General features: G+C 41.2%; 1 protein-coding gene across 2 annotated transcripts in view; it reads left to right on the top strand.

Annotated features, from left to right (window-relative positions):
- Positions 1-3,001: 3,001 nt before the first annotated feature.
- LOC121545198 (partitioning defective 3 homolog B) overlaps positions 3,002-12,936 on the top strand; it is a 219,767-nt gene continuing 209,832 nt past the window's right edge. For both annotated transcript variants that reach the window (XM_041855667.2, XM_041855666.2), the window contains exon 1: positions 3,002-3,402. In XM_041855667.2, coding sequence (XP_041711601.2) covers positions 3,286-3,402 — 117 coding nt within the window. In that variant the 5' untranslated portion in view covers positions 3,002-3,285. The remainder of the gene's footprint in view (positions 3,403-12,936) is intronic.

The following is a 12,936-nucleotide window of genomic DNA, read 5'->3' as shown; positions in this document are numbered from 1 at the left end:
GGCTTGTAAGTAAGCATTTCACTGTAATGTCTACACCTGTTATATTTGGCGAATGTGGCAAATAAAATTTGATTTGAGTATTTACTATAGTTAAAAAACTGTAGTGTTTCTGCGGACTGTAGTGTTTTTGTGGGCGTTACTGTAGCATTTAATACAGTGTTTTTTTGCAGATAATACTGTAGTATTTACTATAGCAGATATGGGCAACTTTCATTGGGGTGGGGGCCACAGAAAATCTGAACTCATCATGAGGGGCCGCAGTGGCTCGCGACTCTGCGTACCCTCATCCACTCAGAGCCCCCCTCTTGATAGTGGAGAGAAAAATATGAAGATTTAGATTTCATTTCCTGGAATTTTATAAATTTTGCCATTGGGCATAAAGAAGATTTAGCCATTTTATAACCAATTTCATGCAATTCTACTCATTTTGCCATAGCATGATATCAGAGTGAGAGTGACTAACAAAATCAATTGGTGCCCCCGGTCGGTAATTTGACCATGATTACTACAAGTTTAGATAGCTGGCTAGACAAACTTACCCATCTAAAAAATGTTAGCTGACTAATTGAGTGACTGTCAGTGACTGACATAACAAGAGAAAAACTGCTGATGCGCAACCAAATTTCCAAATTGCACCTTGTGTATTCTACTATTCTAACTCTCAACAGTAAATTGAGAACCCCGACTGCGTTCCAAAAATGTATCCTCGGGCCGCCAGTTGCCCATCCCTATACCATAGTATTCTACAGTATACTACAAAATGTTATAGTAAGTACTACACATAATCAAGGTATACTCCAGTGTGTAGTATAGTATTCTACAGTATACTACATCATTCTATAGTAAATACTGTAGTATTCTGTAGTAAAGTGTTGTATTTTTTTATGTGGGTCTCTCTCTCTCTCTACCAAACCTGCTGTCTCGACCTCTGAATGCTCTGATATGAAAAGCCCACTGACAATTACCCCCGAGGAGCTGACCTGTTGCACCCTCTATAACCACTGTGATTACTACTTGACCCTGCTGGTCATCTATGAATGTTTGAACATCTTGAAGAACGATCTGGCTACAGTTAATGGCCATGTAGTCTTATAATCTCCAGCCAGAAGAGAACTAGGTTCCTGCCTTTCTACTAAGTTTTTCCTAGCCACTGTGCTTCTACATCTGCATTGCTTGCTCTTTGGGGTTTTAGGCTTGGTATCTGTATAAGCACTTTGTGACAACTGCTGATGTAAAAAGGGCTTTATAAAATAATTTTGATTGATGATAGCGATAAGGGATTAGAGTGTGCATTAGAACAGCAAGACTAGAGTGTGTGCATTAGAACAGCAAGACTAGAGTGTGTGCATTAGAACAGCGAGACTAGAGTGTGTGCATTAGAACAGCAAGACTAGAGTGTGTGCATTAGAACAGCGAGACTAGAGTGTGTGCATTAGAACAGCGAGACTAGAGTGTGTGCATTAGAACAGCGAGACTAGAGTGTGTGCATTAGTGTGTGTGTGTGTGCCATAGTTTAGACTGAACCGCTCTCACTGAGACAATAATGTAGCTAGCTCATTATTTTGTGTCGAGTCTAAATGCATGACCAAACTGAAGCACCAATGTCTGTGTAATCGCTTTCATCCTTCACCTGCTACCTCTCCAGTGGTCATTGACAATAACACAGCACAATAATGCCCCTACAATGACACTCGTTTCATGGAAGTTGAATGTGTTTGACCACTGCCAAGTCCGTGCTCAAAAACCCAAGTCCCAAAGTATTATACAGTTAGTCCACCACCTACTACAATCACATTGTGGGGGAAAACATAAATGGAATCATATATCTCCTCAATGGCGATGCAAATGCTAGGTGTAACACCGTGTAATCCAACATGGGGATAAACAGTCCACCAGAGAGGAGGACAGGATAGGACACAATGCAGAATCGGCTAGCTTGGCCTGGGCTACCTACACAGATGGCTTGGTCCTCTCTCTCTCTCTCTCTCTCTGTCCCTTTCATACCTTGTTGATCAATGCACGGATGAGATTAGCAGACAGAGGGAGGAGGGAGGCCGCTGTGCATTGTTCAGTTCATAGCAGAGATATTTAGAGGGGGATTACAATGCCAGAAAAAGTTATTGGTTGTCGTGATTATGTTTGTGTCCCAAATGGCATCCTATTCCAAAGGGAATCCATCTGTTTGTGCTTTTGAGGTTGTTGAGGTCAAATAAACTCCCTTTAGAAAAAGGAAACAGCAAGAATAAGAGGAGGGGGATTCTGTCTATGTGCATTAATGTGCCATTTAAAATGTAGAAGAAATTTACCAGATGTTTACTGAAGTGATGAGATGACAGAATAATTGTACGATTCTTTTTAGGAGAGAAGAGAGACTGGTGGGATATTATGGGATCTTGTCAAGAATAGGAGGAGGGGAAGAGTTGAGTGGATGTGATAGGAGAGATGAGGGTAGTGGGTTGTGGTTGCACTGTAAATGAGGAGTGGATTAATTCTGAGTTCCTAATCGACCACAAACCAGGGGATTGGATAGGTGGAACCAATATGGCGACATTTCCCACTTAGCAGTTAGAATTTGCAAAAATGGCTGTCTGTGTTGGAATCAAGCTCCAAAATCACTCACCATAATTGACATACTGGCCCTTTAACAAAGTTTGGGCAGTGATTTGCTCGTGGTTGTTTGGTAACCATGTTGCCACTTTGAATTTTGAAAATAAGCATTCAATCTTGTTGATACGTGAATCAATAGCCTATCATTGGGTCGTCACTAGTTCCCACAGCCACAAAGTCATAAACCCCGCCCATTTCTACAAGTTATTTTCTTAAAATCTGATTTTCAGCCTAACCTTATGACTAACACTAACCTTAAATTAAGACCAAAAAGCACATTTTTGTTTTCATCAAATGTTACGCTATAGCCAATTTAGACGTTCTGGCAATGGAAACCCTATCATTGACGTGATTTACGTTCGTCAACTTCCGGGTGTCAGTACAATGCCCAACAGGTATATTTCAGTAGGCAAAATAATAAAGGCTACTACATTTATTAATTTGACCTATACTAGAGAAGAGCAAATCTTTTTTAGCAGGGTAAGTTGTAGTTTTGAGTAGTAATTTTGAATACACGCGTGGCATTTTGTCAGTGTAAATTCGTCCAGTGACACCTGTTGCTTGAGTTTCAGTTGAGGCTCGAGCGGTATCGAGCGCCTCGTAGAATCACAGAGGAATATACAGAGTATCAAAAGAGGCTGTTTTTCAAATAACTTTTTTTCGGATGATAAGGACAACATGAAAGTCACTGTAACTTTTGGAGCAACTGCAGTGGTCGTTCCGTGTAAAGGAGAATGGACAGTTCGGGAGTTGATAGACCAAGCCAATCAGAGGTATCGAAAGATTCTGGAACAGGTAAACTAAATGGACTCTTGGAATATATTGACGTGTCTTACATTTGTTCTTATACCCTCCCTTTTAATCCGGTTTGTTTGCCATTTTAAATATTATTTCTTAACATTTTTAATGATAGTCTACTACATATTTTCATACATTAGGCTATATTCATTACCACTTGAACCGGAAACCGTTTACCTATTTAACCAAACGGAAACAAACAGCAAACTGTACGAAAAGGGGAGGGACTTACCTGAATTTGTCCAATAGAAACTCGTTTTCGTTGGAAAATAATTTCCATGCCATAGATGCACAGATACTTGAAAACCCAAGTTTATTCTTCTGGACAGAGTGTATCTACCATGCTACAAATCAACTGGCCACATTGTAAATCACCTTTTAATCACTTAGTTTTAAGCACCAGAAAGCCAGGTCTATGTTAGTGGTCATATGAGTATTGTGTGCCCCAGCTAACAAGCAGCTGTCTAGAGATATATATGAGGCTCTGTTGAAATGGTCAGTATCTCCCTGTGCAGGTGGGATTTAGTGTTTTATGTGCTGTGCATCGTTTCGCCGAGCCTGTGTGGCGGACAGCAGCCTTTGTCCTTTGACTGATGGGGTTTAGGGTGGCTGACAGCTCAGCGTTATCAACTGGTTTTCCCTGGCGCAGGGCGGCGAGAGGCTGGTGATGGACAGGGTTATGCCAGGCAGGCAGTGGGGATGCATGGCTTCCCATTTAGAGTTTCCACCCAGGCACCCACCTACGTTGGTGGGCTCTCATCTGCCAGGTCTCCCTGGCCCTGGGCTGACTGGGTCAGCATCCCAAATGGCACCCTATTCCCTATATAGTGCACTACTTTTGACCAGGGCCTAAGTGAAAAAGTGAACTATATAGGAAATAGGGTGCCATTTGGGATGCACACAGGCTCTCCAGTTAAGTTACAGCCCCACATCCAGGCGTGTTTTCCCCCTGCCATTAGTTATAGGTCCCTGAGTTTGTCCTGATCAGCTAACATGAAAGAACTCAGGGACTTACTTACTATATGTGGCTGCCTAGCCTTGTCTAAATTATGTCTGGCTTCAATTAGTTTTAGTAGAAGGCTCTTCGTTGCCAATTATGTGTGAAACACATCTCACTGACCTAGAAATCCCTCGGTCATGATCAAAACAAATCCAGGGTCCCACAGGGTGAAATTCCCTGTTAATGTGTCTAGTGCAATTCGTCCTAAGAACAATCAAGGGTTTGACTGGCGAGGATCCACTGTATCACCAATCATGAACTTTACAGCTCTCTAAATGCCTGCCACTGGTGTGACAGCATTCATAGACCGTGTTAGGTGTCCTTGGTTTAAACAGAGGTATCCAGGGTCTGTGGGAAAAGGCACACAGAGGAATGTCAGTCACCCTATCTCAGTGGAAAAGGGAAGGTAGTGCAGCTGCATGTATCCATCTCACAGTTTGTCCCTGCCACTCAGGTTACAGCCAGAGCCCGTGCCAATATGTTGAGACTCAGAGAGCCATGAGTTCTCTGTAGCTATGTTTCCATCAACTTGTCCAGTGATTATTTTTGTCGACCAGTGGACCACCTCAGAGAAGGAAGGGGAGGACCATCCTCAGTGAATTTCATAAAAATAGTGAAACATTAGGTAGCCTTTTTAGATTAAACTATACAAAATATATTCACTTGTCACCAAATAATTGATTACAACACACTGTTTAGCAATGAAGGTCTACAGTAGCTTCAGCAGCACTCTGTAGGGTTGCGCCATGGTGTTACCGGAGGACAGACAGCTTCTGTCCTCCTCTTGGTACATTGACTTCAATACAAAACCTAGGAGGCTCATAGTTCTCTCCCCCTTCCATAGACTTACACAGTAATTAAGACAACTTCTGGAGGACGTCCTCCAACCTATTAGAACTCTTGCAGCATGAACTGACATGTCCACCCAATCAAAGGATCAGAGAATGAATCTAGGGTAAATGTCCCTATTAAGCCCACGTACCATATAAGCCCTCTTGCAAATTCTGAGTAAAAAAAAAACAAAAAAACATCATCATTTTTTTGCTTTGTGATGTTTCTTCCAATGAAGCTGCTTATTACATAAATGACACTTATTATTGTAAGCGAATCAGATTTGTCAATATTGAGTTATCAAAGCATATGTGTGACATGTGCCTGCTGATCCCAGAAGAAGTAGAAAAAAACTGGTGATTTTGGTACCCTCAGAAGATAACATTTATTGCATATTTCTACTCCTGTTTTTGGTAAGTACTCATTTGTTATCAACATTTAAGTGATTAGTGTTTTGAATAAGACATATGTTAGAATATTGCTTGAATTATAAATATTGTTTCTTTTGAAATCAAAATATGAGTTTTAGCATTCTAGCAAACAGATTGCATAGTATGGTTCATTGACATAAAGCATGATAAGCAGGTATAGTTTACATTTTTGTATGCAATTTATATTATTATACTGTTAAATAGACAATCAATGTTTATGTACATTTTTAAATTAACATTTTTACCTGGCGGGCTTAAAGGGGATGCTAGCAAAAATATCACACTGTCTGGGGTGGATGTAAATGAGTATAGCTAATTACTTCTCTGCATGATAAATGTATACTTGTCATGTTATGTTAGTTACCATATATACATTTATTTCATATAGTTGTTTTTTTATTGTCATGTGCGTAGAATAAAATATTCTGTCTTTTAACCATAAATTCACTGATGTTCCTTTTAAGCCCACCTGCTCCCATTAAGCCCACTTGAACCATTTTCCTCCCTAATTTTGACCTCACCTGATAAATCAGCTCCATAATTCAGATAATTAATACCCATATTTAAATATCAGTCATATTGCATAGGTCAATTCATTCTGGATAGGCCTATATTCTATCCTAACATTAACCATTTTTTTATCTTTAGGCCTACTTTTCAGATTAGTTTTAGTTTGAGAAGACGAAAAAACTACAGTTCATGCCCACACATGATAGAAGCATGCCGTCTGTGCAGGGAGGGAACAATGCAAAATCTGTAATTTCTGGCAAAACGTTATGGAGTAGACAGGAAGTCGTTGAGGCAGAGAGTGAAGGAGCAGCTGAGCATTGATGCACAACAGGGACATGTCATCTACCAGAGTCCAGCGGTAGAGCAGGAGATTTCAGAGTGTCTTCAGGTAGGGTTATACTATAGTGATTGATAGAAAAAGATAACATAAAACAGTAGGTAGCCTAATAGGTACACTTCAACTGTGAGAGACGGAATCTAAAACAAAAATCCAGAAAATCACATTGTATGATTTTTAAGTAATTAATTTGCATTTTATTGCATGACATAAGTATTTGAAACATCAGAAAAGCAGAACTTAATATTTGGTACAGAAACCTTTGTTTGCAATTACAGAGATCATACGTTTCCTGTAGGTCTTGACCAGGTTTGCACACACTGCAGGAGGGATTTTGGCCCACTCCTCCATACAGACCTTCTCCAGATCCTTCAGGTTTCGGGGCTGTCGCTGGGCAATATGGACTTTCAGCTCCCTCCAAAGATGTTCTATTGGGTTCAGGTCTGGAGACTGGCTAGGCCACTCCAGGACCTTGAGATGCTTCTTACGGAGCCACTCCTTAGTTGCCCTGGCTGTGTGTTTCAGGTCGTTGTCATGCTGGAAGACCCAGCCACGACCCATCTTCAATGCTGTTACTGAGGGAAGGAGGTTGTTGGCCAAGATCTTGCGATACATGGCCCCATCCATCCTCCCCTCAATACGGTGCAGTCGTCCTGTCCCCTTTGCAGAAAAGCATCCCCAAAGAATTATGTTTCCACCTCCATGCTTCACGGTTGGGATGGTGTTCTTGGGGTTGTACTCATCCTTCTTCTTCCTCCAAACACGGCGAGTGGAGTTTAGACCAAAAAGCTCTATTTTTGTCTCATCAGACCACATTACCTTCTCCCATTCCTCCTCTGGATCATCCAGATGGTCATTGGCAAACTTCTGATGGGCCTGGACATGCGCTGGCTTGAGCAGGGGGACCTTGCGTGTGCTGCAGGATTTTAATCCATGACGGCGTAGTGTGTTACTAATGGTTTTCTTTGAGACTGTGGTCCCAGCTCTCTTCAGGTCATTGACCAGGTCCTGCCGTGTAGTTCTGGGATGATCCCTCACCTTCCTCATGATCATTGATGCCCCACGAGGTGAGATCTTGCATGGAGCCCCAGACCGAGGGTGATTGACCGTCATCTTGAACTTTTTCAATTTTCTAATAATTGCGCCAACAGTTGTTGCCTTCTCACCAAGCTGCTTGCCTATTGTCCTGTAGCCCATCCCAGCCTTGTGCAGGTCTACAATTTTATCCCTGATGTCCTTACAGAGCTATCTGGTCTTGGCCATTGTGGAGAGGTTGGAGTCTGTTTGATTGAGTGTGTGGACAGGTGTCTTTTATACAGGTAACGAGTTCAAACAGGTGCAGTTAATACAGGTAATGAGTGGAGAACAGGAGGGCTTCTTAAATAAAAACTAACAGGTCTGTGAGAGCCAGAATTCTTACTGGTTGGTAGGTGATCAAATACTTACAGTGGGGAAAAAAAGTATTTAGTCAGCCACCAATTGCGCAAGTTCTCCCACTTAAAAAGATGAGAGGCCTGTAATTTTCATCATAGGTACACGTCAACTATGACAGACAAATTGAGGGAAAAAAATCCAGAAAATCACATTGTAGGATTTTTAAAGAATTTATTTGCAAATTATTGTGGAAAATAAGTATTTGGTCACCTACAAACAAGCAAGAGTTCTGGCTCTCACAGACCTGTAACTTCTTCTTTTAGAGGCTCCTCTGTCCTCCACTCGTTACCTGTATTAATGGCACCTGTTTGAACTTGTTATCAGTATCAAAAGACACCTGTCCACAACCTCAAACAGTCACACTCCAAACTCCACTATGGCCAAGACCAACGAGCTGTCAAAGGACACCAGAAACAAAATTGTAGACCTGCACCAGGCTGGGAAGACTGTATCTGCAATAGGTAAGCAGCTTGGTTTGAAGAAATCAACTGTGGGAGCAATTATTAGGAAATGGAAGACATACAAGACCACTGATAATCTCCCTCGATCTGGGGCTCCACGCAAGATCTCACCCCGTGGGGTCAAAATGATCACAAGAACGGTGAGCAAAAATCCCAGAACCACACGGGGGGACCTAGTGAATGACCTGCAGAGAGCTGGGACCAAAGTAACAAAGCCTACCATCAGTAACACACTACGCCGCCAGGGACTCAAATCCCGCAGTGCAAGACGTGTCCCCCTGCTTAAGCCAGTACATGTCCAGGCCCGTCTGAAGTTTGCTAGAGTGCATTTGGATGATCCAGAAGAGGATTGGGAGAATGTCATATGGTCAGATGAAACCAAAATATAACTTTTTGGTAAAAACTCAACTCGTCGTGTTTGGAGGACAAAGAATGCTGAGTTGCATCCAAAGAACACCATACCTACTGTGAAGCATGGGGGTGGAAACATCATGCTTTGGGGCTGTTTTTCTGCAAAGGGACCAGGACGACTGATCCGTGTAAAGGAAAGAATGAATGGGGCCATGTATCATGAGATTTTGAGTGAAAACCTCCTTCCATCAGCAAGGGCATTGAAGATAAAACGTGGCTGGGTCTTTCAGCATGACAATGATCCCATAGACACCGCCTGGGCAAGGAAGAAGTGGCTTCGTAAGAAGCATTTCAAGGTCCTGGAGTGGCCTAGCCAGTCTCCAGATCTCAATCCCATAGAAAATCTTTGGAGGGAGTTGAAAGTCCGTGTTGCCCAGCGACAGCCCCAAAACATCACTGCTCTAGAGGAGATCTGCATGGAGGAATGGGCCAAAATACCAGCAACAGTGTGTGAAAACCTTGTGAAGACTTACAGAAAACGTTTGACCTGTTTCATTGCCAACAAAGGGTATATAACAAAGTATTGAGAAACTTTTGTTATTGACCAAATACTTATTTTCCACCATAATTTGCAAATAAATTCATTAAAAATCCTACAATGTGATTTTCTGGATTTTTTTTCCTCATTTTGTCTGTCATAGTTGACGTGTACCTATGATGAAAATTACAGGCCTCTCTCATCTTTTTAAGTGGGAGAACTTGCACAATTGGTGGCTGACTAAATACTATTTTTCCCCACTGTATGTCATGCAATAAAATGCAAATTAATTACGTAAAAATCATACAATGTGATTTTCTGGATTTTTGTTTTAGATTCCGTCTCTCACAGTTGAAGTGTACCTATGATAAAAAGTACAGACCTCTACATGCTTTGCAAGTAGGAAAACCTGCAAAATCGGCAGTGTATCAAATACTTGTTCTCCCCACTGTAGGTCTAAAGGATGAGAATCTGAAGAGTGGGTTTAAAAGCACTGGCATTTATCCTTACTGTCCAGACAGGGTGATCACAGAAGACTACGCACCGTTCACCATGGAAGATGGCCAATCACAATCATGAGGTCATTGAAAATCTGTACAAAAACAAGATGAAAGCCATCTAAGACTTATTAGCGTAAGACTGGCAAGCAAAGACAACCACAACGTGGGCAAAAGATTGAAACAAACAAACAAAATAAAGCTTAGACCACCCTATAACCTGTTATGTTACACTACTAAGATAACTAAAACGATAAAATCACATCAAAGAGCATATGCCTAGGAGAAAGTAGAAATTGCAGAAATGTTTCTTGTTTATTTTGCTTAAGTTATAGGCTAATGATACATGAGCTTCAAGAAGTTATGACTCACAATGAACTGTATGTTTTAATGTTACTCCACAATGTGTTTTTAAAATGTGTTTTTACAATGTTTTCAAACTACTAGCCTAAATGTGATTAACGTTTGAAAATCAATTAAAGTTATTGTTTAAATGTAAATCCTGAAATTGACTCATTTACTATCCTTAGAACATTAGTATTGAACCTGCAAACAGTTTTTCTTTTAGTCAGTCGGTCTTCAGAAATCTTCATAAAAACATCTTCATAAACATAAACATCTTCAAATGCCAAAAGCACACCATAGGATAGAGATACAGACAAAATGACAACACATATTGAAAGATGATTTATTGAAGAGTAGTTTCCACTATAGTTTTGATTTTGTTTGTAAATAGTTTTTGGGCTACATTCCAAAGAAGACATGTTGTAACTTTTTGTAACACAGCAAAAAGGCTTGTCACGCCTATTTCATAGGATAGGAGTGTAGGCAAAATAAAAACTAGATATTGAGAGCTAAGAGATTACAGATTTGAATAGAACAAGTTTGTATTGTTAAGATTTTTTAAAATATATATATATATTTATTTATCAACAAATCTGAAGTGGGCTTATTAGGTACCCATTAAGCCCATTCCAGACATTCAAAATATTTTGACAAATTAAACAATAAAAACATTAGAAATTGATATAAATTAATTATTGACGCTTCAAATGAGAGATTAGACTTTCATTTTAACTAAAATGTTCTCACTTAAATTGGGGCAGTATATATAAAAAATTTCTGAAAAGCGGATTTGGTGGGCTTAGTAGGGACATTTACCCTACTGAACAAAAATATAAACGCAACATGTAAAGTGTTGGTCCCATGTTTCATGAGCTGAAATAAAAGATCCCTGAAATGTTCTATACCCACAAAAACCTTATTTCTCTTATGTGCACAAATTTGTTTACATCTCTGATAGTCAGCATTTCTCCTTTGCCAAGATAATCCATCCACCTGACAGGTGTGGCATATCAATAAGCTGATTAAACAGCATGATCATTACATAGGTGCACCTTGTGCTGGGGACAATAAAAGGCCATTCTAAAATGTGCAGTTGTCACACAACACAATGCCACAGATGTCTCTAGTTTTGAGGGAGCGTGCAATTGGCATGCTGACTGCAGGAATGTCCACCAGAGCTGTTGCCACAGAATTGAATATGAATTTCTCTACCATAAGCCGCTTCCAACATTGTTTTACAGAATTTGGCAGTACGTCCAACCGGCCTCACAACTGCAGACCACGTGTAACTACGCCAGCCCAGGACCTCCACATCCGGCTTCTTCACCTGCGGGATCGTCTGAGACCAGCCACCCGGACAGCTGATGAAACTGTGGGTTTGCACAACCTAAGAATTTCTGCACAAACTGTCAGATATTGTCTCAGGGAAGCTTGTCTGCTTGCTCGTCGTCCTCACCAGGGTCTTGACCTGACTGGAGTTCGTCATCGTAACCGACTTCAGTGGGCAAATGCTCACCTTCGATGGACACTGGCATACTGGAGAAGTGTGCTCTTCACGGATGAATCCCGGTTTCAACTGTACTGGCGTCGTGTGGGCGAGCGGTTTGCTGATGTCAACGTTGTGAACAGAGTGCCCCATGGTGGTGGTGGGGTTATGGTATGGGCAGGCATAAGCTACGGACAACGAACACAATTGTATTTTATCAATGGCAGTTTGAATGCACAGAGATACCGTGACAAGATCCTGAGGCCCATTGTCGTGCCGTTCATCCGCCGCAATCGCCTCATGTTTCAGCATGATAATGCACGGCCCCATGTCGCAAGGATCTGTACACAATTCTTGGAAGCTGAAAATGTCTTCCATGGCCTGCATACTCACCAGACATGTCACCCATTGCGCATGTTTGGGATCGACGTGTACGACAACCTGTTCCAGTTCCCGACAATATCCAGCAACTTCGCACAGCTATTGAAGAGGAGTGGGACAACATTCCACTCTATTCGAAGGAGATGTGTCGCGCTGCATGAGGCGGTCACACCAGATACTGACTGGTTTTCTGATCCATGCCCCTACCGTTTTTTTAAGGTATCTGTGACCAATAGATGCATATCTGTATTCCCAGTCATGTGAAATCCATAGATTAAGGCGTAATGTATTTTTTTCCATTGACTGATTTCCTTATGTGACTCATTTCAGGAAACTAGGTGTATGTCGCGCAGCACTACTTCACAGGAGAGGCATTTGGATGTACATTTGTTTTAAAAATTGAAATGTGTTTTTTTGCAGAAATGCCTTCTGGAACATGTGAACTTCCATGTGCCTTAATAACAAACTTGTATGCCACCTGTAAATACAAATAAAATTGGTAAATTACGAGCCTAGTTGGTTCATCCACGGAAAAAAGACTGGAATCTTCCCTCTAGCCATGATTGGCTGAAATAATGGATGAGCTGGACATGCTGAGAGATGAGTTCGGATTGGTCCGCTATGTAGCACGCTTCTGTCTATAACATGAGCTGGTCAGTATGTGTAGGTAATCCTTGCTAATGCAGCTTTTTAAAAAGATATTACGTAATAGAACTGCAAAAAAGTGTTGTATCCACTTTCTGGAGGACCGAGTTTTGAAATCAGTAGAATTAGAGTATGATAGCTAAGGAGATGGAGAAAAATTCTGCCGTTTGATTGCAAATATGCAGAGGGGGTCGAAAAGAGAACACACTATTGTATAAAACACCTGTCTCCGGATTACATCTTCAAACTAAGGGCAACCATGGCATGCGTGACAGAGAGGGAGA

The sequence above is a fragment of the Coregonus clupeaformis genome, unplaced genomic scaffold (assembly GCF_020615455.1).
Source record: "Coregonus clupeaformis isolate EN_2021a unplaced genomic scaffold, ASM2061545v1 scaf0708, whole genome shotgun sequence".
Classification (NCBI taxonomy): domain Eukaryota; kingdom Metazoa; phylum Chordata; class Actinopteri; order Salmoniformes; family Salmonidae; genus Coregonus; species Coregonus clupeaformis.
The sequence above is the reverse complement of the archived record's forward strand: the minus strand, read 5'-3'. Positions and strand labels throughout refer to the sequence as shown.